Source organism: Anser anser (genome assembly GCF_964211835.1).
Source record: "Anser anser genome assembly, chromosome: Z".
Taxonomy (NCBI): Eukaryota; Metazoa; Chordata; class Aves; order Anseriformes; family Anatidae; genus Anser; species Anser anser.
In genome coordinates, this window is record NC_139723.1 from 79,092,214 (window position 1) to 79,119,883 (window position 27,670).

The following is a 27,670-nucleotide window of genomic DNA, read 5'->3' on the forward strand; positions in this document are numbered from 1 at the left end:
CCCAGGTGCCACCAGCAGCCTGCTGGGGGAAGAGAAGGAATCAGTCTCTTGCTTTGGGAAGAGGCGTCACAGCCCAGAGAACTCAGGACTCTCCTAAACTCCACAGTCACATCACCTTTAAACTTATCTTAGTTTAGAAACAGGAAATATTGGACCGAGAGTGGAGAACATTTCAGAGCTAGCCCACTTTTCCCAAACCCACAGGTGCTGTTGAGATGCCTTCACCCAGGAGAAGTCATGTCCATAGGCAGAAGTGTGCCAGCTGATGGACATCAGCACAGCTGTGGCATGGGAGGACATTTTCCAGGGGGAAACTGAGGCAGGGGGCACTTGGGCTGGTTTTTTATTTATCCAAGCTCTCTCAGGAAGACAATTGAGAGTCTTCCCTGGGATCTCTGAGGTGGACGAATGTACTCTTGCTCCTAAATATGGACCCAAACCATGAATGGATCCCATTAGTGGTCCTCACCCATGCATGACTTGCTGCGAGGTTTTAGTCTTGACTGTCAGTGAGATGCCACTAGATTCTTACAGGCTTGGCTGGCTCCACACCAGGGAGATGTTTCTCAATACTTTCTTCCATTAAAAGGGGAGGAATGTTTACCGCAGCGTTACTAAGTGATAAAGCATCTCTTTGCTTGCTTGGATAACTCAGTCGATGGGAAATGCAAACACTCCTTGCTATACTGCATCAGCACCCATCCGATGTACAGGCTGAAAATTTGGTGCTGCTCTCTTTAGATTAGTTACAGATTGTTTTCTGATTTATTTTTAGTTTGAGAAAGTACTCTGCTCCAACTGCTTCCTTCACGAAGCAAACGAAAGATATAAAAATCTCAGGAGATCGGCTGCAGTACAACTGGGTAACAATGGAGTCCATGTAATTATTATTATTTTATATAAAACAGAAGTGTGCATGGTATTTCTTGATGGGAAGAGATTAGGAGTGGAGAATCTGTTTCTATACATTGTATTAGTCATATTAAAAGAGCCAAGACATTCATCCAATACATTTTAATAAGTTATTCTACAGCAATTGCCACACAAAATAGAGGTCACAGTATTTTCTTTGACTTCATGCTAATGTATTTCTACTTCAAAAGCTATAAAAATTCCCAGGTCAATAAAGTCATGGGTTCATAACTTGCTGAGACCATGGCAAATCTGATGGAGGAGCCTGTTACGAAACCCAGAGGAAATAGGCGACTTCATCCAAGTCAACGGGATAGTCGGTGAGCAGCACGGGCGTCTTCTCAAACAACTCCCCCTTGTAGCTGCGCCACTTGCCCGCCGGCAGGTAGACGTCGCGCTCCTGCTTGCCCATCTCCAGGACGGGTGCCACCATGAGGGTGTCGCCGATGAGGAACTGCGAGTCGATCCTGTGGGTGGCCTCGTCGCGGGGTGAGATCCACCAGATGGGCCGGATGATGGGGTCGCCTGTGTCGGTGACCTCCCTGGCCAGCTCCAGCAGCAGCGGGGCCACCAGCGACTCGTGGAGCTCCGTGAACTTCTGTGCGATCTCCACCACCTGCTTGTCGTAGAGCCAGGGCGGGATGGAGAACTGCATGGAGGGCATGAAGGCCGACAGCTCCAGCCACCGCACGTACAGCTCCCGGTCCGGGATCTCAACTGCACCATCTGTCTTGTTGGGGAGGAAGTTTCCTCCGATCATATCTGGCAGCACAAAGGGGTACCCCAGCATGCTGATGGTGAGCACCGTGGGGATGAGGGACTTGAGGCCGAGCTCATAGCCCCACACGGAGTCGCGGTCAATGATGCGGAAGAAGCAGGAGATGTTCTGCGACTGGTAGCCCACCCGCACCTCGGCCAGCTCGTAGAAGGGGATGGCCATCTCCGTGTAACGCCGCGACCAGATGCTGGGGTCTGAGAGCGGCCGGAAGGTGCTGAACTGCTTGGGCAGGTAGCTGGTCTCACCCGCGTCAAACTTGAAGGAGGAGATGCCGTACTTGTGGCGGAGCTGGCGCAGGTGGCTCTGGAACCAGTCCCGGGCTGCCGGGTTGGTGAAGTCCAGGATGGCCCCGATGCCGTTCCACCACTCCACCATGGCCGGCAGCCGCCCCGACGGCTCCTTGATGAACAGCTGACGCTCAATCCCCACACCAAAGTTGGAGGAATCTGTGTGTATGAATGGGTGAATCCACAGGGTGACCTTAAAGCCATCTTCCCTCAGTTTTGCAAACATCTCCGTTACATTGGGGAACTTGACAGGGTCAAAGTCAAAGTCCCCGTAAGCCTGTGTGTACATGTCATCAATTTCAATGTGGCTGCAATTAAAATTGTACTTCTTTATGTTTCTTGCAAAATCCAAGACTTTATCCTGGTCAATATCTTTTTTGTAGAGTGCCCAGGTGGACCAGATGGGGTAGCGGAAGGCGTTCTCGGCGGGGATCTTGGAGGGCTTGTTGAAGTACCTGCGCACCATGTACTTGTGGATGGAGGTGACGTCGGAGCCCACGCACACGCGGTAGCTCAGCTCGGGGAAGGGCTGCTGGCCCGGCGGGGGCTTGTAGGGCGAGTCCTTGTAGCGGGCCTGGAAGAAGAGGGTGCGCTCGGTGGCGTTGAAGCCCAGGTGGAAGGGCACCGAGTCGTTGATCTTGATGGCCGCCGCTTTGGAGGAGAGCCAGTAGCGCTCCAGGATGCCACCAAAGCTGTCGCGGAAGGAGTAGACGTCGCTGGTCACGTAGGGCACGGGCTCCTGGTAGCCGGCCAGGCGGATGGGCCAGTGCTGCGTGCTCATCTCCGAGCCCCCGTACCAGTGGGCGTCCTCCCAGAACATGGTGTGCTCCACCGCCGGGCCGGCCGCCAGCTCCTCCCAGCGCACGCGGTAGCACATCACCGTGTCCTTGGGCTTCACCGTCTGGATGAAGAAGTTGAGCGGCCCGCGGTCCGACCGCGTGCAGCTCAGGATCTCGCCCTCCTTGGAGCACGACTCCAGGTCCAGGCTCCCCGAGTGGAAGGCCAGGCGGAAGACCACCTCCCCGTGCTGGTTCCTGATGACGAAGCCGTCCGCCTGCAGGTCCATCAGCTCCGTCTTGAGCTGCTCCGCCTTGCGCAGGGACACCGTGTAGTAGCACCAGGCCACCACCGCGGCGATGAAGAGGACGAGGCCCAGCGTGACGGCCCCCAGCATGGGCCTCAGCTCCTTGGAGGGCTTCTGCTTCACGAAGCTTTTGGGCAAATGGGTTTCTTTGACGTCTCCCTTTTGCGCGTTTCCATGTTTATCTGCCCTGTGAGTAATCTGACTTTCCATGACTCCTTGGTAATGTCACCGTCTGGTTAGAAACTTTGCTGCTTTTTTTTTTTCTTCAACTTGTTGACAGAAAAGCCCAGATACTGTGTGAAAGTGGTCACGGTCTTCTTTCCAAAGCCTGGTCACTCACACCTGCAGTGTCATTTTATGAAACAGAGGGTTATAAACAGTGAAAATAGCAATTAAATCTTCTGAACCGCCCTGGATCCTCCTGGATCTGTCTCTGCAGCTCTGGATTGCTTTGCTCTGTGCTGCTGCAGCCTGATCTCTGGAAGCTGAGCTGAGCTTTTTTGGAGCAGGGCAATGCCAGGATTCCTGTGACCGTCCTTTGGCTGCAGCCGCGCTGCGTCCCTCTGGAACACAGAGCAGAACGGGGCCAGAGAGAGGGGCTGGTACCTGGGGACTCAGGCAATTTGGTCAGGATTTTGTTGTTTTTATATCAGTTGTTTGCCCTGACAGATCTCCCTACCTGTCCATGGCTTCTCTGCACTGAATGCAGGTAGGGAAATGCTGTGCCAAAGTGTCCAGCCTCTGCTGCAGCTCCCTGCCACCCCTGGGGATGCAGCCTGGCGAGCAGAAGTTTTATCTCCCTGCACTTTGCTCCTTTCCTGAGCTGCAGGAGGGACACGGGGACGTGGGGACACATGGGCTTTGAGGCTGGCAGCGGCCTGCACTGCACTGTGTCAGGGTGCTTGCCAGAGCCCTCCTTTCCCATGGATATCTCCAAGCTGTCCTGCCCTGGCTGGGGAAAAGAAGGATATTTCTCTCCATCCAATTCTCCATTTTCATGTCCTAACTCAAGTCCTGTAACTCCCAGGGTGCACATCTGCCCCACATCAGGCCAGAGGCTATGCTGCGACAGGGGTGGAAGATATTTAGGCATAGAGTTTGGAGTTAGGCTGTTAAACTGGAATTCTTGCAAGACCAGGAGCATGTTAAAGCAGAAAATCTTGTTTTGCTGGGAAATGCGCAGCACTGCCGTACACATCCCAGCTGCATCATGAGCAGGAAAGTCAGCCAGTGCAGTGCAGCTCCCAGCACCTGAAAGAGCATCCAGTGCCAATAAAAACGGCAGAAGATGAAGCAGGCAGCATGAGGCAATGGGGCTGACCCCTGCCTGGGGATCTGTGTGGTCTGATGCATTCCCAAGACCCAAAATTTGTAGAAGCAGCCTGTCTGGAGGGAAAGACAAAAAAAATACATCTTGCTTAGCCCAGCCATGCCCAGCAATACATGCCTGGTGTATTTACCCACGCTGCCATGACATCAGTATCTAAGTATACAAAGATGATAAGCTGCCCGGGGAGCCATTAAAAATACCAGAAGTCACCGCATTTGGTATTGATCGCAGCAGCCTCCCAGCCAGCAAAATTAGCCGCCGTGCTATTTTTTGAGTGAGCTGTCAGGGAGAGCAAGACTTTGCCCCTGAAAAAGAGCCAGAATGGATAAAAGCATCCTGGACAAACATCACTTCTGCGGAGCCCAACTCGCAGGAACCCACTGGTGTTGGGGAAGGGGCTTAGGAAGTAGAGGGTAGGGAGAAAAAAGGTCACTGGCGCCCCAAGGAGATGGTGCCCTGGTCCCAGTGTGGGCCAGGGACGGTTCAGGCGCAGGTTGGGTTACGCACGCACTCAGAGCTGGCAGCTTCCCCGCAGCTGGCCCGGCTCCCGGCCCTGCTTGGCGGCTCCAGCTCGGGTCGTTTCCAGCGAAACCCTGGTGTTTTTGAAAAACAAGCTCTTCGCTTTGAAGATGTTTTTATGTGCTTGGTCGGCTCCTGAGTTGCCGCCCTCGAGTTTTCCTCCTTCTTCTTCCTTCCTCCTTTTGCCCTCCTGGTCAGCCTGGAAACAGGGCTTTTCTTTAAGATGAGCCCCACCATTTTCCAGAGTGAGAAAATAAAAAAAAAAAAAGAAAAAAAAAAGAAAATAAAAAGAAAATAAAAAAAAGAAAAAGAAAAAGAAAAAGAAAGGGAGAGGGAAATATTTTTTATATTTTTTCAGGACTTCTGCATTTTTCTTTCTTTTTTTTTTTAATATTATAAAACAACACATTAAAAAAAATGCAGGGAAGTCAGGGCTCCACAATCCCTGCAAGAATAAAGGACATTCTGAAGTTTTCCCAAATTCTGTGCACACACACACACGGTTTTTCTCCCAGGCAATCTCTTTGAACCCCTCCATTAGACAGAGGGACAGAAGCTCAGCTACAGAAAGATGGCACATGGGGGAACCGGGACCCCTGTGTCCTGCAGCCTTTTGGGGTTTCCTCCCCAAAGGAGGATGCTGTGCTGCTCTGGTACCTGCTTATCCCCCGAGGGGCCAAATCCTGTGTGGGAGAGGCAGACACGGGGCATGGTTGTGTTTTATTTGGGCTGGTTTATCGGGTGCTGATCTGGTGCTGGTCCTGCCCCATCAGTTAGCAGACTTTGCTCCAAAAGGAGCCTGGATTCCTCACTCCGAGGATCTGAGCAGCCCTTAACATGCACAGATTAAATATTGACATACCTGCCACCTTTGCATGCAGAAAACGAGCCAGGACTTTAGACCCTCTTAGAGTTAAACGGGAGCTAAGGAAGGGTTGCAGGGGATGAATCTCATGTCAGACGGAGAGAAGGGGAGCTATGTGCCCAAACCCCTTGGTGCACCTACCCTGAGAGCCTCCCCCAGGTCACATCTGCCCCCAGCACCTCAGCTGAGTGCTTTGCATATGTGGAACGAGTTTGACAGGCCTCAGTCCACTTCCCAGATGTGTGATACCTAAACTCTCAGGCTTTTTGGGCTCACAGTGTGGGGCAGGAGCTTTCAACCGTGTTTGCCTGTCCCTGGTACAGAGTGCAGTGGCAGAGCATCACCTGCGGAACAACCCACAGGAAAGCAATCCTGTCTTTAAATAAAGGGAGCGGTCTTTCCATGAAGACTCCTTTTATAGCAGGTTATAAGACACTTAGGGGTTGCTATCAGGCTCTCACAGGTGGGTATACGACAAGTTCTGGCCGAAAGCATCATAGGTAGCTATAAGTCATGGCCATAAACAAACCATTGCTCTGTCAGGCTCTGCAAGAAGAGATTAATCATTTACCAGCCCCTTGCCAACCGTTGGAGGTGGGACTTTTTCACAGCAAACACACCCAAAGCTGAAAGCAGCTCCCCTCAGCTCCCATTTCCCGTGGCCGCCTGGCACACAGCTGCCTCTGCGCGAGATTCACAGCTCACCGCGGCCGCGGGCCTGTCCCCACTCCCTGTGTGCCTCCATACCGTAAGGAAAAAGGTTCCTGCTGTCGCTGCAGACAAGGAGGAGCAAAGGAGGGACGAGGTTGTCGCACTGCCTGTCACAGATTAGCTACAAAGCCAACAGGGCTTAATGCAGGGGGGGAATCACCCAGGGACCCAGACGTGTCCAAGGGCTCTCTGAGGTCTGGGCATGGGGACAAGGACACTGATGTCCCTGCCCCGCTCCCCACTGCTCCTGGTGCCCAGAGGGTTTATAGCTCATCTCGGTGAGATCTCTGCTGGCTTGTGCCTTTACAAAGCACTGCCGCAAATCTGGTTTTCCCGTGCAAGCTCAGGGGCTGCCAGAGCCATGCGAGAGCAGCTCAGGTCTGGAGCAGGAATATTTCCTGGGGTTTTTCCTTCTTCAGAGGATCCCAGCCCTCCCATTACCTGGAACGAAGCAGCGTTTACTGCACAGGCCTTCAGTCCTAGCTGAAGTGGAAAGTCCCGCTTATTTACACACACACACACAAAAAAAAAAAACTCCTCCTTCTCCATCTGGAAGAAAAGAAAATGCAAAAAACAGCTCCTTCCCCATCCCAGCCCTCACACAAGGACCACGCACTGCTCCGAGCTGCTTGTATCAGCCGAGGCAGGGTCTGAGCACGGCGTCCGGCTGCATCCTTGGGAAGCAGCTCCATCTGCCGAGACAGCCCGGGCTGGAGGCCGGGGATGCTGCAGGGAGCAGCTCCACCAGGCTGGCCCCGGGGCTGCGGGGTGAGCGGTCCCCACACCGCTGCTCATCCCCCAGGGCTTGTCTGGGGCTCTGGGGATCTCTGAAGGTGCCCGAGGAGGTGGGAAATGAGCCGAGAGCTCTGTAAATAGAGGAAAAAAAAAAAGGGGGGGGGGGTAATAAAGAGGTGCTGTCATATCAGGCTGCTCTGAACAACCCCTGGGATGGTGCTGGGTGAAGGAATGAACCAGGGAGGGAGCTGGGTCTGAGCAGGGCTTTCCACCATCAGGGCTGTGAGGACCACCAGAACTCAGCCTGGCCACTCACAAGAGACTTCCCTGAGATATTCAGGAATTTCCCAGCAGGGCTGAAGTTGATTTTTCACAAGCACTTTGAACCAGGCACCCAGACAGATGTGCTTATCACTTCACCCTGATTAACTCAAACGAGAGCTGCAAAATGAAGAGGAAAATGCAAAGCACCCAACAAACTGGTGATGGAGCCAAGAACAAGGCTGTTCCAGGAGACACAGGTCAGCAAAGACTAACAGGACATTTAAATTATGTGACTAGGAGCTAGCAATTTTAGGACTATCCTGCTCCATGTGGGAGAGACCTCAGCTGGAAATTCACTTGCTCCCTCTTAGGGCAGCCTAAGAAAAGCTGTGAAAATGATTGGGAGAGGCATCTCTATGCAAGAGGCAAAGCCATGCCATCAGCCGTCCAGTGCACCGTGGAAGAACAGGCTCAGGAGCAACAGTGTGATCTTATATGCTTTCCTGCATGTATAACAAATAAGGCCAAAGTGGTGTCTGGGTTTTGTGAAAGGAGGCGGGCTTTTAAAACGCACTGGAGCAGAATGATGCTGTTCTCCACGTGAGTTTGTTCAACAGCAAGAAGAGTGATCCGCTTTCCTGAGACCCAGAAGATCTCAGTGGCTGATGTTAAGCTGGCTCGTTTTGGTCTGTGCTGGCATGCGTGCATTTAGACTGGCCACTTTCTGCAGAGCTCACAAATGCCATGGGTTTCTGGGTTAGGCTCTCCTCAATCCAGTGCTAGACAAACAAAAGTGAACTCAGCTGCTTTCCTGGGGGGACACGAAGGGAGGTGAGGGTGCAGGAGTCCTCATCCCTGGAGGTGTTTAGGAACCGTGTGGACATGGCACTAAGGGACGTGGTTTAGTGATGGGACTCGGTAGATCAGGCTGATGGTTGGACTTGGTGATCTTGAAGGTCTTTTCCAACCTAGGTGACTCTGTGATTCTATGATTTGTGAAGTTCGCAGGGGCTAGCTGAGGCACTGCAAAGCTGAACACACTCGGACTGGGAATCCAGCTGAAAATGGCAGGAAAAGAGTGGGACGCGCATGCAATTTTTCACTCTACAGACATTCTGAGTCCTCACTGGATTCAGATCTGGGGACTGCCCCAGCATGGTCCCAACTACATTAAAGCTCCAGGCATGGCAGAAGGACTCCTTCCTGGCATGGATCAGGAAAGGCTTTCTGGGTGTTAGAAAGCAACAGTGATCCAGTGGGTTGTGAGAAATTCGGGATTCAGGAGCTCAGAGACAGACTTCCTGGCTTTGGGCAGACCGCAGCCACTCTGTGCCTCAGTTTCCCTGTGTAAAATAGACTGATGAGCCAGGAGGAGAAAAACAGGTGAAGTACCTGTTCGAGGGGAAGGAGTGGTAACATGATTTGTGGTAGAAGAGGGAGCAGCCTCTCCTCCAGGACATTTGATGTAATGCTCTCCATCTGCCTGGAGTGTACTGCCATCCCCAGGAAGGGAATCTTCCATCTGCTCCTCCTGCAGGAGAGACACGTTCAGCAAACGCAGCGGAGAGCATTCACATTTTCAACCCCAGAAGCAAAGCAGTAATGTGGATGAGAGTTTAACATATGTGCTTTTTAAAAATAAAAATCTCTGGTATTTAGTGCAACTTGGCACGTTGTCATGGGAAAATCCAGTAATCCCATTTCTGCAGCGCCTTCCTTGAGTGCAGCGCCACGGCCAGGCAGGAGCAGCTCTCCAAGTGACTCCTGGTCTCATGGCAGAGCTGGGAGGTTTGATGCCGGTGCCATCCTGGGCTGGACCCCTAAAAGAAACGTGAAGCCATCATTTTTATGTGTTTTGATGCCAGAGGCACCTCTGGGGTTAATGATGGATCCAGCTGGGAAAGATCTCAGCAGGCAGGTGGGACAGGCAAACGTAGCGAGGATGTGGCTGAGTGAGAGCAAAATTATTTCTTAGGCCTCCCCTGCTGCTCTTTCACCCGACAGCCTTCACTGCTGCCCCGTGGGGAGGAATGTGGGGTTTCAGCGCTGTGCAGAGCCGGTACTGCTGCGTACAAAAACTTATCCCTAAAGGGACGACGACCCAGTGACAGCCACCGCCCCAGCACAGGGTTTGGGCAGATGCATCCCACGCCCCTCCGAACTTTGCCTTTCCTCGCCGGGCAAGCCCTGCATCCTCCCCCAGTCCCAGCCCCGCCGAGGCAGCCCGCCAGCCTCCTTAGCATGCGGTGCTCATTGCCGGGGAGCGCCGAGGAGCCGAGGTCAGAGGCTGTGAGCGCGCTGGTCCAGCATCCCCGCCAGCCCAGCTCACCGCGGGACAACTCCTAAGGGATAACCTCCAAGGGGGCTGCGTCTGCACACCGATCCTTTGCTGATAAGCCCGTTGCCAAGTCTCCAGCGCTAGGACAAAAGAGGAGTTTTTGCTTCCCGGCAGGTTTTTCTGCTTTGAATGACAGAGAAGGCTCTGGAGGCTCCTTCCCTCCCTGAGCTGGGACACAATGGAGCTTTTCAGGCTGAGTCTGAGTTGCATTTGCCTCCTGCCTTGGCTTGAGGGTAAGTTTCTCCTCCTTCGGGGTAGCCAGAAAGAGGAAAGCGAGCTGCCTTCCAGAGTTTAACCTGGTTTTCTGCTGAAATGTTGCTGCTTTGGCTGCAAAGCTGTGAACCCACCGGCTGTAAAACAAGTGCTTTGCGGGTGAATTTCAGGCAGAATTTAAAATAGGATTAAACGCGGGTGCCCAGGAGACAGGCTGGCCAGGCACTGGGACAGCTTGTCCACGGACGCTGTGGCATCATCCTGGCTGATTTTAAAAGCAGGTCAGACAAAATGCAAAGAAGAGAGGGTGAATTAACCTGTTTGGGGGCAGAGGTGACACCGAGCTACCCCTGGGTGCTGTGTTCACTGCCCCAGCATCAGTAGAGTGCGGTGGGAAAGGAGACAGGACCCCACGGTGCTGGTCCTGTTCCCATGGTGGTTAGGGGGGAGCAGGACGTGCTGGGGAGCCTGAGGTACTCGGCATCATAGTGGGTCATCTTTGGCCAAGATCGCTTGAATCCTGCATCCTGCAGGGCGCAGGAGGATTTGGAAGCCAGGCAGCCTGGTGTTTGATGTGCATGGGTGAAGGAGGAAAGCAGAAATCCTGGCAGGCAGCATCTTGCAGATCCAGAGCTGTGATCCCCAGGAATAGCCCCGCTATCTCTCCCACCCCATCACAGGCAGTGGGCTGCAGAGCCCCTGAGATAATAAATAATTCCCCTTTTATTTTGCTCTTCTGCCTGAGGATGCAGGTTATCGGAAGGGACTCACCGAAACAAATCCCTGAAGTGCTTCAGGGCTCATTCAGTCCCTGAAGCTGCAAGGACAACAGACCTGCAGTTTCGCAGGTTATGGGCTCAGAGATTTTCAGGCTGTCTCTACCAGGGGACAACAACAATTTTGACTGCGCAGCTGGGATGTTCATTCCCTAAAGACAAACCTCAGACTGGCAACTGTTTTTTCGAACCGTAAATCTTACCAGCTAAAGTAAATCCACTGAATTCAATCTCTCTCACAGTCCCAGACTGAGTGCGTGCATTTCGTTGTGCTAGTGAGGAGTGAGGATGTACGTGCATTTTCTAGAAGTTACAGTGGATCGGGTTAGGAGCTGGTGCGCTGTCGGGGCAGCAGTACAGCCTTAGGGGTCTTTCTTTTTCTCTTTGCTCTAAAAATGATCTTGCCCAGTGTTAGAAGATGGTAGTGCTGTACTGTTGTCACACAACAGGAGCCCCACGGCTATGTTTTATTGGTAAATTAAGGAGGGTCGCAGGATGTTTCCCAGCAAACCTCCTTTCCAGTGAAATGCATTTGATGCAATCACACAATCAGCTGCTGCATTTCCGCTAGACTGCTAATAAAGCCACAGGTGTTTTGCAAGAAAGGAGTTCATCTCAGCAGTGTCTGGCAATTCCCAGACACTTGCAGAGCAGAGAGCAAACGTTCTTTGTTTGTGGGGCCGATCTCCTCCTGCAGCCTCTCCCCATTCCATCCTGCCTGGGGCTGCAGTCTTAAGGCAGTGGGCAGGACAGAGGTGCTTGCCCTTGACAGACGTCAGAGGGTTGGTTTATTTTCCTGCTGGAAAATGGAAATCCTGGAATTGCCCAAGCTGTTTCTGAGATTGGTTACTTCAGAAACTCCCTGCAAGTAGGGGGGGGGAGCTGAAGCGTTGAAGCCTAATGCTGCCCCAGCATGGTACGATGTGCTGTGGGAACCGAGCCTCGGGCACAAGCAGAGTCCGTGCGCTTACAGGCAGACAGAAACTGCTGAAATAATGCCACATTTAACACTGATGGATGAAATAACACTCCAAGGAGGCTGAATGCAATGGCCACACAGAAGAAGACCTCTCAATTCTCATGCATTATCCCTGGGGGGCTGCTCTCCTCCTGGCTACAAGCGATGCTGGCTGCTCCCTGACCCCTCGCACTCTGCTCCCCTGCAGCAACCCTAAGCCATGTACGTGGAAGAGGCAAAAAGACCAAATGTATCTGGAACTTCTCCTAATTCGTATATTTTTCCAGCCTCCAAATATTTTCTTGGGGGATTTCCTGACCATGGTGCGTTTAATTATATTCATTGGCTACCAGATCTCTTCCCTCTGCCTGCATGGTGGCAAGGATGGATGGCTGCTGCATGCAGAGCCACCTCCTCCTGCACGCTGTGAGCCTTCCCCTGGCACCCCGTCCCATCTGGGGACCCACTCCCTGACCAGTCAGCCCCCTGCTGTCCTCTCCAGACCTCTCTGGATTGTGCAGATCTCTGCCATATCCCCCTCAGGGACTGGTTTTCCCCACATGCATCAGCTTCATGGCAGCCTCACTGACCTCCTCTGCTTCCCATCACTTATCCATGGGTTTTTCCGTGCTAAAACTTTCATTTTTTTCCTATGAATGCTCTGCTCTCTTTGAAGACTATGCTGAGATACGTGGTCAAAAGTAGCCCTTGTATCAATAGGGAGAGCTATGAAGCCTTGTTGGCCAACCAAAAGTGAGATTTTCCTAAGAGAAAAACAGCAGTGATTCGGAAAAAAAATAAAAAAGAACAAATAAACTAAAATAAAATAAATAATAATAATTAAAAAAAAAAAAAAAACACAGGCCAATGTGGTTGCCAGAAGCTACAGCTGGAAAATAGTATTGGATCACCATTTTACTGGAAAGTAGTCTGAGTGCAGACCAAGAAATATTTGCTCTCAGGTGCTTGCACTGACAAGCCATTCACCAGCTAATTACTGGCATTACCTGCAGAGTTTGTTGACTTTTCTATAAAAATGACATGGCTCGATGAGAGCTGATCTGTTGTCTGAAGTGATGGAAATAGTGCGCCATAAACCTGGAGTTGCCAGGTAGCTGCTCACCCAGCTCCAGGTCTGCCTGTTCTCCATCTTACAAAAAGGTGATTTTAAATAATGACAAAGATTTCCAAAACTTCCCCAGATGTTAATTTCCACCAAGGAATGTCCTATTAATCAAAGGACAAAAGTTCTCAAAACTTTGGAGTTGTCACCCTAGGGTAAACGTGAGGGATCATGGGGGAAAAGCAATAGTAAAAATTAAATCAGTGCAAATGATGATCTAATCACAGCTCCACAAATCAACGACCTGGCTTGGCAGTTGGGCAACATGAGCAACATCTTAATCCTATGTGGAAATTGAAGACCCCTGCTACTAAAATAAGTAATGAAGGATGTATTGATCTGCGGCGCTAGAGGAGAAACCTACACCCTGAAACATCCTGACATCTGCATGTTTCTAAGAGACCCCTTGAGAGCAACAGTCTTGATTTGCCTTTTGTTAGTGGAAGCCATAGAGTGGAGGATGAATCCAGAAAGTAACTGGAAAATCAGCTAGGTGGATTTTCAAACTGTCATACAAAAAGAGACAGGAAGCTCTGTTGCTTTCACCTCTTTACCACATTGCAGTTTGTTTGTTTGCTGGGGGCCCAAATCTCAGCTATAGCTGATGGGATAATTTTTTCTCAGCCAAAATACTTTAAAAACAAAACAACCCTTCCTTCGGGAACACCTGGTCCTGCCCCATTTTTTTGGCAAACAGTCTGTTCAGACCTTTTTTTACACTCCAGTTTTAGGAAGTTCCCACAGGCAGTTATGAGAAGAGCCGTGCTGTAAAATCATTACTAGCCTCCCAACACCCTCTTGGGTTGAGTTCTTAGTCCATGCCCTGCTGACTGCTGTGGGCTGGGCCTTCACCTGCATAAACACGCAGGCTTTCTGTGGAGCTATAATGATTTGAACAACCGTCAGATTTCGGCCAGTAATTCAAGTCTTTTCTACACCCTAACATGACCGCAAAAAAAGGAGGCATTTCTAGAAAAAGTATGCCTTGGATTCATGGGATGGCCACTTTTCCTCCTTCCTCACATCTGTCTTTACAGTGGGTTATGGACCCTACTTTGCTGCAAGGGTGGTACGAGGCTGGAACTGGACCCATGGCAGGATTATAGCTGCCTTCACTCCCTCGGCGAAGCTCACGTCATTGTCACTGGGGTGTAAATGAAACCATGTTTCATACTTTAGGAGAGAGCCTTAGTAAAATCCTGTTCTGGCTTTGAGGAAGGATCTAATTTGGTGTGTAAACTGCTGGGGAGGAATTAATGTTTGCTACGTGTCCACTTTCTCACTATCACAGCAAGCTCTTTACAGTCCTGATCTGGCTTCTCCACAAACACTAAAGAAACAGCGCCAGTCTCAGCACTTCCCTGTGCATCTGGGCTTCCTGCCTTTGACCAAATGCATCTGGGTCATCACACCACTCTTATGACAGCAAGTGTTCGTAATTTCCTCATCCCATGACCCTGGCATGGTCTCCTGTGTTGCTGGGACTCGCTCCCTTGTATGGAGGGAGATCTTTTCATAAGAAGGAGCTATTGCTGGCCTGCATTCAAGTCTTATGCTCACTAATTTATGTTTGTCCATAAATTGCCGCACTTCAAGCTGCTTATTTGAGTTAAATTAAATATGATGTTCCTGTGAGTGATCTCACAGGGCAATGCCTTGCACTGAGCTCCATCTGCAGGGGAACCCTCCTGCCTTCATTGGAGCTTCCCTCCTTCTGCTACTGCACCTTCTCATTTCTATCAAGCCCAGACCCTCTGCAGCAGATGGAAATAACCTACCAGTGCCCAGCACAGCACAGAAACAGATTCCTGTTCAGAAGAGACACTAGGCTGTGGTTTTGCTCGTGGCGGGATATGATAACCTCAGGCCATCGCAGCAAATTGCGCCTGCTGCTGTGGTTAGTCACGTTTAAGTCCCTTCTGCCTTCATTCAACATCTTTTTAGACCGCCTGGTCTTGCAGATGTGCTACAAGGAGTCAGTAGGAAAGCCCCTTTTTACATTTAGTCCTGAATTTGAATCCTGATAAGGGATCAGGGGTCTGGATAGAAAAGGGTGGTAGTTCTGCAATACCAGCATCGGGCACTGGTACAGGTGCCAGCAACGAGGGCAGGAGAGTGGCGAGGTCAGATGCTGTGCTTGTCTGGAGGAAGAGGGTCAGGTACCCCTGATACTGGGACAGGGAGTGGTGTTGTCCCCACCACCACGATGTCTGAGCAGCTAAAGATCTCTTTCCCTGCATTCTCTGGTTATTTTTTTCTTCTTTGGGGCTGGGACCATTTCTGATAGGAGCAGGAGCCCTCACAGATGTGCTTAGAACAAGGACAGAGACCAAAACTACTGGCTGGGCTACTTGAGAGGATGGGGGTCTTCCAAACCCTTATCCCACCTGATGCCGTGGGAGATCCCCATGAAGCAGCCTGTACAGGAGATGCTGTGGTTGCCCCAGGTGGACGCCTGCCTTCCAGGACAGGTAAAGGCAGGAGGAGGTGAATTCCTGAGTGTGACTCAGTAGTCACTTCCTCTCTACTGAAAACAGCCACTTGGCAGGAGAAATCAAGCTAATTGAAGCATTCTGTAAGAGTTAGGAACAAGACTGGGGAGGGCAGAAGAGTCCAAAGCTAATGCTGATGTTCCCCAGTCACCCAGAGTGTTTTGGGAACCTGTGCTTGCTCAGCTCTGACTTACCCCTTGCCTCTGCAGAGCCTTTAAAGTGAGCCACCCAGCCCCAAATTGTGTGAAAAATGGCTTTGATCAAGCCACTGCAGGCACTGCTTAGAAAGAACAGACATTTTTCCAGCCAGACTGGGGCTACTGCTAACTAAGGTTCTCCTGGTGGCATTACCTTAATTAGGATGGGAACATTGCATGGGTTTTGCTACTAGTCCTACATGGAACAGCATGTCCCAAGGGTGGTCATGCCACAGAGAGGCAGGGGACTGTATTTGCTTTTTTTTTCTTTCTTGTGACCAGACAGAGTGACAGTATCATAGGACAAACAAGTTGGCTTCAAGTGCCTTTGCTAGAAATTGTTTATTTTGTTCCTAAAAATACAAGGAGGCCAAAATGTTCAAGCATGAGCAGCTCAAAGCATGCATCTATTCCAGCTCCACGAGTAAGGCTGGCATTTTCCAGAGACACTGAGCTCACATCCCCAGGGTGTAAGCTGGATGCCATGCTCTGCTTGCTCCAGGTTAACATTTCCAAAATGTTAGAGCTGATGGCCTTATTTGCAGGTCTTCTGGGACTTGGCAGTGTTGGGAAAAAAAAAAAAAAAAAGTCATTTTGCTTCCTGACCAGGGAGTCTCAGTGCCTGATGTGTGTCCCAGGGTGGAAAAGCTTCTGCCTTCTTTGTGGCTATACTGCTTATGGCCTGTGGGGCAGGCACAAGGGTCTGCCTGTTACCTCTGTCTAACTATGAGTGACTCACTTAGCTAGCAATGTGTCAACCTCAGGAAAGCAATAAGGTACAGGTAGTGGATGGTGAACCCATACAATGGACACAGGCTCGCATCTTTGCAGGGATCACATGAATCACAGAATCACAGAATCATTTAAGTTGGGAAAGACCTTCAAGATCATCAAGTCCAACAGGATAATAGGGAAAATCCTGCTGTTGATAGCCAGCTTTACAGCGATCAATGTCTCGAGAAGCAACACCATCTGTAGGGAAGTTGCTTGGACCAAGGTTTCTGAACCTTCTCTGAATCTTTCTTCTGAATCCTTCTCTGGAAGGATTGTGGTGCCAGCTTTGCTAAACCAAGCAGAGTTTAGCTAGACCTCTGCTCCCGAGCTATATAGTGGTGATTATACTTTTGGACATGAGATACAGTGTGAAGACAGAAATCTATTAATAACTTGGTATCATATGCTACTGGGGAGCTATACAAATCTTAAAGGAAAGCACATGGGTTGCAGTGCTGAAATTCCCTAGCTCACATGTATTTCCCTGGCAGACAGACTGCTCTGGATTTTCAGTGGGGTGAGTCTTTGAAAACCGAGACCTGCATAAGACAAAGCAAGCAGGTAGAAAGGGAAAGACACTGGTAGAGAATGAGGGGGTATGAAGTGATCGCTGGTAATGTGCTGGTAGCGTGGTGATCCTTTCAGAGGGAACATACACTACCAGCGACTGCAGACATAGAACAAAACACAAATCTGTTGGATAGGTTAAAGAGTAATGCTATTCAAAATTAAAATTAAAAAAATGAAAGTTTCAAATGGACTGCCATTACCAAGCAAGGAAAAGAAAATAAATTACACCCATGCCAGCACGTTTAGTAATAAAACCTGAACTAAAACACATGAGAAAAAGACTTAGAAGGGCAACCTAGAGAGAGCATAAAAAACTACTAACAGACACTTTCAAGTATGCGAAATAGGACCTTGGTGGTGCCAGCAGGCCAATAACCGATATAAATGTAAGAAGGAGGGCGGCCGTGAAGTGGGGTAAAGAGGACTGAACTCCTGAGCTACTCACTGACCTCCCAAAAATTTCATTTCCATTTAGGCACATGAATTTGGCAGGAATTTCCTGGATCAGTGGCTATCACAGGTCTGTGAAGCACAATATACCAGCATGGACACATCCATCCTCTTCTTGGAGCAGGTGCAGGAGCTGTACCATGATTTCTGGTTGCCTCTCCCTGTGCATTTGAACCTGACCAGAAAGCCAAAGGCTTTTTCTGATTTAGCAACCCAGCAGCGCTATTAATCTAGCAGACCCCTAGAATTTCCTGAAAGAAAACACAGGAGCTCTTTTAAGCTATTGTTCCTACGCTTGTTATTGTGTATTGGCTCCTGTTTACACTGTCATTACATTTTTCAAGTAGCGAGCAAAATACATGCTGCCAGAGCAAAGTATTGTTCCTTGCTTTGTGAGGGGAAATTCTGCAGAAATAGATGTTTAGATAAACCTCATTGTTCTCATCTGATATTGTTTATCAGTCTCCTCTTTATACTCAATATTAAATGCTGATGGGGTTTTTAAAACTGTGATTCCTGGGGAAAAGATGAAAAAATGTCACTGCAGGAGCTGAATGTTACCATTTGTTAACTGCAGTTAAACTAAAATATCTCTCAGAACATGTAAAAAGCTGAAACATTTTTTTCTATCCCTCTACCTGCAAAAAATATAGGCATAAAATACACAACGGGAGGGAGGTACATCTGTGTCAGTGACATATGGTTTTGCATTTAACATTTTGCTCAGGATGTTCACAGGCCACACCAGTTGATTTTGTGCTGAAAATGGATGTGATTGTCCAGTTAACAGGATGATATCCATCTCAAATCATCAGAGATGTTGGGACGTGTTGCTATTAAAAGCAAGAAGCACCTACTGAAACTGCTTCAAATTGCACGTCTGTTTTGGGATGGCTGCAATGTCTCTCACAAAGGGATCTTTAAAAAGAATAAATTGGTGTCTGGGGAGCACAGACCAGTGTCAGGTGTGCTAAATCCAAGTTTACTCAATACTTTTGTGAGTTGTTTCAGCCAAGTACTTCCAGACTTCTGATGGGGTATGGGTTTATCCCAGTGTTGCGGTAATATCACAAGAAACCACTTAATGGAAACAGTAGCCCGATATGGCCTAAATGGCCTCAGATGAACAGCATTTGGGGGCTTCGGGGGTTTCAATTGCTTTTTTTTCATAAGAAAAATTTGAATCAGATAGAAACAAACAAACAAAAAAAAAACCATTCATTTATTTTGGAAGGAGGGAAAGAAGGGTAACTATTTGAAGCTATAACCAGTCGAAATATTGAATTAAATGTATATAGAAGATATCTCATAAAACTAGTTTCCCAAGGACAGTGAGTTTCCCCCCATTATTTGTATGGGAATTAACTACATTGTCTTATCATTCTTGTTTCCCTCTAGTATTGCTCCCTGCTACTTGTACACTCTGAATTTAAAAGAAACGTCATTCTGGGGAATTAGGAGGCTGGTGGGATGGTTTATCTAGTCAAGCCCCTCTGGGAAAGGACCGGTGGGTTACATCTCCCTTCTCCAGGACATTGTTAATGTCTGATGCTCAGCAGATACGTTTGCCTTGGAGATGTACCATACTAAACCATGCTCTGATTGTACCACAGTAGCAGAGGGACAAGGCTTCCTCATAAGGAACACCCGGCTGGAAAAGTGCATCCACGTCTCCCACCACAAGACCGATGGCATCGGCCTGACCGACTGCAAGCCACGCTCCCTGCAGCAGCAGTGGAGCTGGGACCCTGCCACCAGGACCATCACCAGCCTCCAAACGAAGCAGTGCTTGTCGGCCCACAGGGCGCGGGAGCACGCCCTGGCCACGCTGGAGCCCTGCGGGAACTGGGAACACCAGGCCTGGGCCTGCAGCAAGAAGGGGCACTTGACTCTGCAAAGCTTGGGCTTCCACCTCAGCACCAAGGAAGGAGGCCACAAGGTCTTCGTCTCGAGGGAGAAGGACAAATTCAGCAGGTGGAAGACTTTAGCAGATGAAACCATCTGTGCTGCTGCCCAGACGGCAGCTCTGAGGCCTGGCGAAGCAATGCAAGAAGCTGTAGACACCCGGGTGTGGATATATGAAAGTAAGATGAGGTAGATTTAGCAGCAGATAGCAGCTAACCTTAGGCATCATCTAAGACATCTAACACCAGGCTTGCATCCATCATTCTAACTCATGGTAACGTCAGCCCCACCTGGAGAGGTACCAAACGCCCCGCAGTCGGCCCAGCTGTACTCCACCACCATTTTCCAGTAGTTGCTGTTGAGCGTTTTCCAGAAAGCATGCGACACCCTACAGGATCAGGCCTGTAAACCTCAGCTGCATTTCTGATGACAGCCAGAAGTCAAGTATTTTGGAAAGTTCACCTGAATTGGTGCCCAGAGCTAAGAATAGCTTGAATTGTTTGAGCCTCCCAGGTCCAAAACAGCAGTCAAAGTCCCATGAAAGTCAAGTGTTTAAGGCTTTGACAGGGCTTTTGGTACTTTGTACTTGGGGATGTCATTTTTAGTAATAAGAAAACTGGAGGCAGCTGAAAACCTCTTTTAAAGTTGCATGAATTATTGAGGAGCTGCTGTATTTGAAATGAGAAATTGTTGCTTTGGTTTCTCAGCAACACATTGCAGTTGTCTCCCGCCAGACCCCGACAGTGCTCCTGTTGCTAATGAAACCACAGCTCTAACCTTCATACCATGTTCTCGTGATCCTCAAACGTGAGCCTTGCTCCTGATGCCTCATGTAACCTGAAAGAGACTAGTGAATGCAGCAAATGGTGGGAAGCAGTTAAAATGCTGCCCTTCCTTTGCATTAAGAAAGCCCAAAACATAACACCAAAATATCATTAGAAAATATCATTTTTATCAGTTTTGTGGCCTTGGCCCCTGCTAAAATGAATCTAATCTCTGTGTTCTTGAGTGTTCACTACCCTCTACTTAGGCTACACAGAAAAAGGGCAGAAATACTGGTCTTGCCCTAGTTTTAGGTAAAGATCCAGGCTGGCAGACATCAGACATGGTCATTGCACCCAGGTGGGACTGTCATCATTTGTCAGATTGCCAGTGAAGCCCATTGCAGACCAGAGATAATTTGCGATCCAGTTAGATTTCCTATTTTGTTTACTCCCTTATGCAAAGGAACATGTTTTCAGGTCTTCTCTTGTGCAGTGGTGTGCAGATCTGAGACCTGAAAAATCACACTCAATTCCTCCTTCTGTCCTACCCTCCCTCCTTCCACTGCAGGGACCAGAAGAGAGATGGTGTTTTTAATGAATTTTCCGTGTTTGTCCATTCTGTGGATGACAAGGTTCCCAACCTTCCTCAAGGGAAATTATTTCTCTTGTACGAAGGTTAGACAGCCTAAGTGAGATTTTCAGCTTTGCAGAAATGAGTAAAGAAAAAATGTGCTGAATTTGGTAGGCATAACCAAATGGATTACGAGTATAAACTTCTGACTCTGAGAGGTTATATCTAATTGGAAATAGAAAGAGCTGTAGTAGCTTTTTGGCTGTCATGTAGACAAAATGGTCTTTTTACTGAGGTTTTTAATCAGCCAACTAGTAGGTTAACATGTAATTATCATAGACCAGTAGTCACAAGCGTTAATGTTTGTTTAGCATGAAGGTAAATATAGCAAATAAAAATTAAATACCATAATAGGCTAGTTAAATATAGGCTAGGAAATGCGTAGAACATTTAAGATATGGGAAAAAGGCATGTGAAAAGAGCATTTGCATTCCCCAAGGCAATGTTCCTGGCAGTCCATGGCTGCCTTGGATCCAGGCTCCCCAAATAAGGCTGCAAGGGTAAACAGAGAGCAGGCTTTGAATCAGGTTGTGCCAGTTAGCTTGTCTTGTGCAAACTGACAGTTTTCCTACCAACCCCACGGTTCAGAGTCTACCAGAGTGAACCTCTGACAAGTCAATAACAATTTCAAAGTCCTAAGTGTTTATTTAGGCCTTTCTTATCCACGATTTCAGTTGACCATCAACAGACAACTTTTACTTTGCCATGTAATTTGCTCAGGATATTACACCCATGTACAATCTCCCTTTTTCATCCAGATTTTTTGCAGGTAGAGCTCACCCTCCATTCAGAGAAAGAAGCTGTGTCCTAACCAGGGCATCAATTCTGGTCTAAGCCAGCTCGAGGCTCCCCAGCAGAACCAGGCAGAGCTGCATTTTGCTGCCCCATGTGTGGTGGGGTGAGGGCTGGATGCTCGTGCTGTGGGAAGGGAAGAGGTTGGGGAAAGCAGGAGGGGAGCCCTGCAGACCTGTCTTTCTTCACTTTGCTGCATGCATCAGTGCAGAAGAGGGGTGATTACTGCTGCCATAAGATGTCCCACAACCTCCCCTCTAGCACTAGTTGCTATCCCACACCCTACTTCTGCAGTAAGCCTAGCAAGTCAAATGCCCCTGGCAGCTTGCTGCCTTATAGAGGTGCCTGCCTTGGCCAGATCTTATTCTGCATGTTCAGATCCTCTGCAGTTCTTCAGAGTCTAGCTTTGGGCACTGCAGCAGCACTGTCTGCAAATAGCAGTTTCAGTGCAAACCCACCTGAGACAGGTATTCCCCCCCCCCCTTCATTTGCACTACAACAATATCTAGAGCAAAGCAGGGCTCTCTAACCTCCTCAGAAGACACAGGATGGTCTGCCAGCTGTGACCTTCTCAGCCAGCCTAAATAACTGTTTGGTATCTAGATTTCTCAAGCACTCAATCAACAACATTTTATAGCTGAAATCATACCTACCTCACTCACTTGCAAGAGATACAGACTACTTGTCTCCCTCTTAATCCCATTTCTTCATCTGTTGTGTTGGTTAAACCCATGATGCTCTATAGTTCTGCTTGCTTCTTCTTACCTCATCCTTTAACTTCTGGTGTTGCATACATGCTTTCTAGATTACTGACCTTATTCCCCACCAGAAAATAAACTCTGTTCTGGCTTTGAATTCAGTCTTGAGAAATTCATTTACTCTTTGAAATCCATGAGAACTGAAGGAGATGATCGCTATTGCACTGCATCCCATTTGTCTTGCAGGTTGAGGACTAATACGGCAGGGCTGGGTTCCTTTCCCTTGCTGTGCACTGAGCGTATTCATGTTTCTGTACAAAAATAAATGATACCCACCCCCACCTTTGCTTTATTTTCTTCCAAGCTAAAACCATCGATTCATCAAAGACTGATTCCATGGACAAGGGATCTTCCGTGGACTTGACTGACCCACTTCTGGTTAACAGCTTTAACAGCACAGTGTCTCCAGTGAAGACCAACCAGGCATACCTCCCAGCAAACGAGGGTGAGCACATTTCTTTTCTGAATGCATACATGAGAACAGCAGGAGTGTGGGCAGCATCTAGGGATTACTCCATGTATATTACTGAGTAGTTTGAGGCTTTGCTCTCATATGGTATGTTGAGATGTTTGCCTTGGCAAGTAGTTCAGTGTTATTGCCATAACCTTAACCTGAAGGCACAGCCATGACATGTGTCAGGAGTAAAAAAAAAAAAAAAATACCTGTGGCTGGGGAACACAGAGGAACAAGCGTTTTTCCCTTCTGTCTCTATACAAGGGGTTATGATTCAGCCCCAGGAGGAAACCAGAGCTTCCCCTAATTCAAATCTCTCCACTTCTTCCCCCAGATTTGTCCCACAATCACTCCAAAAAGCACCATGGAAATCGAGGGAAAACTGCTGGGGCCAGGCTTTCAGGTAAGTCCAGAGATCAGGCAGAGGAGGAAGAGACCAGGTGGATGGAGGTTCGTCAGTGCCCTTGACCTTCCCATCGGTTGCAGAGTTACATTTCCCTGGATCCCACTGAGGATGCTTAGTAGGGAACAAGGTCACCAAATTATCCATCAGAAAAACTCCCTTGAAAGTAAATCCCCCAAGGCCTAGAGTACAAAATTGAGTGAAAACGTGCAACTACTTTGTCCCAGTTCATCACAAGAAATATAGACACTCGTTAGCATGAGTGCCTTCCCCGAGCCGTTCTTATCAGAGAGCTGCACAGTGGGAAAGCATGAATGGTTGTCACCTTCCAAGCAATAAATAAAACCTTTCCATGGTGAATTTCAACAGAAGGATGCTGTGCAGTGTGAAGCAGTTGTATGGTCTGGATGTAATAAACAATACAGTTTTCGTTATCTGCTAGTCTGCAGGGGCATTAGATATTCTTGTTTGTTGGTTTTGTGGCAACAGAGACTATTGCACAAGCATGGGGATAGGCATGGTATGATTGTTCTCTGTTATATCCTCTCAGGCACCAACTGGAAGACAGCCATGCTCGTCCTCAGCCCCTTGGCATTCATACTGGGATTAATAATATTGACACTCAATGTGCATTACAACAAGTAAGTGAGAATAAGTTTCTTTCAGTCTGTTACCTCCTGCTTTGGTGTTTCAGAACAGGACTCCTGATCTCAGCACCCTTCCCAGCCCCACACCTGAAGCACTGGGCTTTGAGCAGAAGGCTGTGCTCACCCATGATGCCACGCTTGATGATTTTTCCTCTGTGCCATCCCGTTTCTCCTTCCCACTCACTATTCCATACAAATCCTGCTGCTAATGTTGGCTCCTTCTTCCCTACATACCTGACATGATCCCTGAAGATTCAGGGAATTTGGGCATGATGGGTGCTGATCCATTTCATGTGGAGAAGCAGCCAAGTGACAGGCAGGTGCAACCACATGCTATCCCTCTCTTCTCCTAGGAAGAAGAAAATCCTCTCTGCTCTGAAGAACCCTGCAGCCAGCAGCAGCAGAGCTGACTTACGGGAGCCATCTCCCTTACGAAGAGGCCCCCAGCCATACCTTCCACCATCTCGCTCCCCTTCCTTGCGGCACGGAGAGATCCTCATCGAGTGGAAAGACGGGACGGTCACTCCACTTTTTGACAATGCCAATTACCAAGTGGACTAGCTCCGAAAACAATGGAGCTGTTGTTTGATCCCTTGTCACCCACCACCCTCCTCACCTGGAAGAAGGGTGCCTCCGTAGTGATCCTGCTCCCAGGCCTTACCGTTTTGGTAGGGAGTTGTAAGCGCTGTTGTTTTGTGGTGATTTTTTTTTCTACTTTTGTTTTAGACACTCGAGAACAATCACCTTACGCAGCACAAGGTTGAAGCAAGCAGAGCAGATTGTTGTTTTTTTTTTTTTTTTTTTTGTGTAGGCACTCACTGCTTAGCTTTTCCAGAATGGATTTAACAGATAACAAAGCCCAGGTTTAGCAAAGTAAAGCCAGTATCTTGCCAGCTGCAGCTGTCCATTGCCCTGAATTTCTAGTTACTGAGAAGATGAGAAAGTAAATCCTTGGAGACAAGGTATAAGGAGAAAACACAAGTCCTGGTGATCTTTACACCCTGTATAAGTTAAAGCTAGCTGCCAACAGACACAGAAGGCTGTCAGTTACTTTGTCAATGTGTGAACATCACTAATAAGCACTGCCTTTGGGACTTGAAGATGAAAGAGGTTCCACCAGATTATCTGCCAAAATATTCCCTCCACTAAGTTATCACTTAAGTAACAGCTAGTCATTTTTTCTAAATTAAAAAGTTGCACTCCATCATTCCTCTATGTATCACTGCAAGAGCCCTGCTGAGAGAGTGTTTCCTAAAATATTTATGTGTTTAAGATTTATTAAATCTTATTATAACACACCCTTTCTTTATGTAGAATGATAAGTTAACAGTTGTGCTCAGCGGGGATATTATCTAGCCATTTTAAATCAGTTTCAGTCTGATTTCCTCTAGCCACAATGAACAGACATACTGCCCCCAACTAGAGCAGTAATATATAGTGGTGGGTTTTGTTGTTGTTGTTTTCATAGAAAGAAGGCACTATTTTCAACTTTTATACTTCTTCTATGAGCGTAATTATCTGTGACCTGTCACACTCAATCCTGCTCTTTTCTCAGAGAAACTTGCAATGTCCTAGTACCTTCCTAATATTCGTGACTTTATGCCTTCCTTCTTGTGGATCATGTGATGCTGTAAGCCGTAATCACAGCTATAAATCAGGAATTATCTGAGAAAGAAATATTAACACCAGGAAATTACAAGTATAAGCTGCATCGGTGTATTTTGGCAGTGCAAGTGAAACTTCTTTCTTATTCAAACAACACTTTTCACTTTACCTAAATGAAATTATGCAATTTCAGTGGAGCTTTAACTTCACAGACTCAGAATGGCTGAGATGGGCAGGACCTTTGGGTCCGCCTGGTCTAACCCCCTGCTCTAGCAGAGACACCCCAAGCATGTTGCCCAGGACCAGTCCAGGTGGCATTTGAAGATCTCCAAGGAGGGAGACCCCACAGCCTCTCTGGGCCACTTGTGCCAGTGCTCTGCCACCTGCACAGTGTAGCAGTGCTTCCTGGTGGTGATAAGGGGGAACCTCCTGTGCTCCAGCGTCTCATTTCCTGGTACTGGGCACCGTAAGAGAAGCCCGGTTCCATCATCTTTGAACTTCTTTACAGTTTGATTTTATTTACTTCTTCTACAGCAGAATCAAGTTCTCCAGGAAATTTCACATCTCCAATATTTTTAATCTTTTTTTTTTTTTTTTTAAAAAACATAGACCACAGCCTGGAAAAAAAGTTAACTGCCACAAGATATTATTACGACCAAGAACTTAGCTGGTCTCAAGAAAGAAAATACAAACCTTATTAGTTCAGGGCATAAACCCACAGGGTTGGAAATAAATGTCTTCCCTAAGCACATCATTCAATAATTATTTACTAGGGGTTTTCCCAGACACACCTTGGGAAAATACTTTAGTAACAGACATGGGCAGAGGAAGAACTCTTTCTTCACCGGTGACCAGCAAACATAAATGACATTCAGAAATACATTCTGACTTTTTAGTGCTTACACTTTAAAACAAATCCAAAGACTCTGTGTATAACTTTGGGACAGGTTTCCAAATGTGTAAGCATCATTTTACACAAAACAATTTGTGGGAATATGCTCTGTACACAAATTGCTCAAAATGTGTGCGCAGTACCTCACCAATTTACATTCCTCTTACCTTTACCTCCCTTTTTGTAGTTAAGACACCCATCTTTGTAATTTTCTCCAGGGAGCACATTACCTTACTGTACACAGCACTTGTTATCCTTCAAAATGTTGATGCACTTTGGGAACTGCATGCTTGGCAGTGCCATTAAAATGCAAATACTTACTCAGAGTTCAGCTAGTGTTGTGCTTTCCAAAGCAGCAAGTGCTTACATTCATTACTGCTGAATGTGCAGAACAGATGACTTGTTAACGACTCTCTATAATTCATACTAAATATGCAAATCTTTCCCATAAACACGAAGGCAGTAATACAATTGTTTACATAGCAGTGATTAAATGGTAGCTCCCACGATAATGAAAAAATATTACTGTGAAACAGCACAAGCATTTAACTATTTTCCACCCCTCTCCTTTGCTGGTTATCCTTTAGTTACTTCTCACCTGTTTACTTCGATTAGATGCTAGAGAACAAGTTTTCCAAGGTACAGACAGAGGAACTGAAAGTATAGCTCCTCATCGTGAGAGGTCTTGAAAAGCATATTAGCCAAATTTCCATCAGAAAAGACTCTGAAATAGCTGATTCTCCTTTGGGGATGGGGATGGACCAGGTGATAGTGGGAGACACCTCCCACCCCCTGCTTACAATCACTTGCTGAGAAACACTCACAGCAATTGCACAACCTGTGTGCTGCTCGCTCTTTGCCATCGCCTGAATGCAATGCTTTCAAACAGTGCTCATAATCAAAATAAAACTTACTGTAAAGTGGAGTAGCACTGGATTTTTTTATCTTATATATAAATATATATAAAAGAATGCACTTTGAGGAGGCTTTTGTAAACCGCTCTACAGGAAGACTACAGAGTGATAAGCAAGACAACACTGCCACAGTGGTGCTAACATTAATATTCGCTGTGCCAAAGCACAAGCACCGCATCCCTGGAGAATATCATAATACTAAACTGCAGCCTGTATTTCTCAGCTCGCTTATGCTGCATCTCTGGTATTGCAGGTCTTCTCCAGGGCTGATGTGATGCTCTTGATCATCTCTTCACTCCTGCAGCAAGGAGAAAGACAGAGTGGAAGTATAACCCTGTTCCTCACACACTTATTTGCCTTGTAATTTACATGTGCTTAGGCAGCTAGAGCTACATCAAGGGATAGGGAGAAAGGAACATGTTTTTAGCCTCTGTGGGAATAAAAATGTTGTTTTTGCACAGAGTTACATTGTTTAAGGGTAAGGAGTGTGGTACTGAAATATGCTTGCAGTGATAAGACAGCTTAGTAG

The 27,670-nt window shown here is 47.9% G+C and overlaps 2 protein-coding genes across 5 annotated transcripts; one reads left to right on the plus strand and one right to left on the minus strand.

Annotated features, from left to right (window-relative positions):
- Nucleotides 1-1,003: 1,003 nt before the first annotated feature.
- On the minus strand, nt 1,004-7,132 carry LOC310889790 (myogenesis-regulating glycosidase-like). 3 transcript variants are annotated; one of them, XM_083817829.1, is made up of 2 exons: nt 6,928-7,132; nt 1,004-3,403 (listed from the first exon to the last, which is right to left on the minus strand). In XM_083817829.1, the coding sequence occupies exon 2, from the start codon at nt 3,269-3,271 to the stop codon at nt 1,181-1,183; it is 2,091 nt and encodes a 696-aa protein (XP_083673955.1). In that variant the 5' UTR covers nt 3,272-3,403; nt 6,928-7,132; the 3' UTR covers nt 1,004-1,180. The 3 variants fall into 3 exon arrangements, with proteins under 3 accessions (XP_083673955.1, XP_083673956.1, XP_083673954.1); XM_083817830.1 differs by lacking the exon at nt 6,928-7,132 and adding an exon at nt 4,903-5,126; XM_083817828.1 differs by lacking the exon at nt 6,928-7,132 and adding an exon at nt 3,741-4,524.
- Nucleotides 7,133-9,332: 2,200 nt separating this feature from the next.
- LOC310889795 (uncharacterized protein) lies at nt 9,333-27,152 on the plus strand. Of its 2 annotated transcripts, none has more exons than XM_083817839.1 (6): nt 9,333-10,056; nt 18,993-19,460; nt 22,531-22,671; nt 23,015-23,083; nt 23,634-23,724; nt 24,084-27,152. In XM_083817839.1, the coding sequence occupies exons 1-6, from the start codon at nt 10,002-10,004 to the stop codon at nt 24,289-24,291; spliced, it is 1,032 nt and encodes a 343-aa protein (XP_083673965.1). In that variant the 5' UTR covers nt 9,333-10,001; the 3' UTR covers nt 24,292-27,152. The 2 variants fall into 2 exon arrangements, with proteins under 2 accessions (XP_083673965.1, XP_083673964.1); XM_083817838.1 differs by having other exon boundaries at nt 9,335-10,056; nt 18,990-19,460.
- The last annotated feature ends 518 nt before the right edge of the window (nt 27,153-27,670 follow it).

Coding starts and splice junctions, on each gene's coding strand:
- LOC310889790 (XM_083817829.1), bottom strand. CDS start 3,271: ATGGAAAGTCAGATTACTCACAGGGCAGATAAACATGGAAACGCGCAA.
- LOC310889795 (XM_083817838.1), top strand. CDS start 10,002: ATGGAGCTTTTCAGGCTGAGTCTGAGTTGCATTTGCCTCCTGCCTTGG. Junction 10,057..18,989: donor CCTCCTGCCTTGGCTTGAGG/GTAAGTTTCTCC, acceptor ATTGTACCACAG/TAGCAGAGGGACAAGGCTTC. Junction 23,084..23,633: donor TGCTGGGGCCAGGCTTTCAG/GTAAGTCCAGAG, acceptor ATATCCTCTCAG/GCACCAACTGGAAGACAGCC.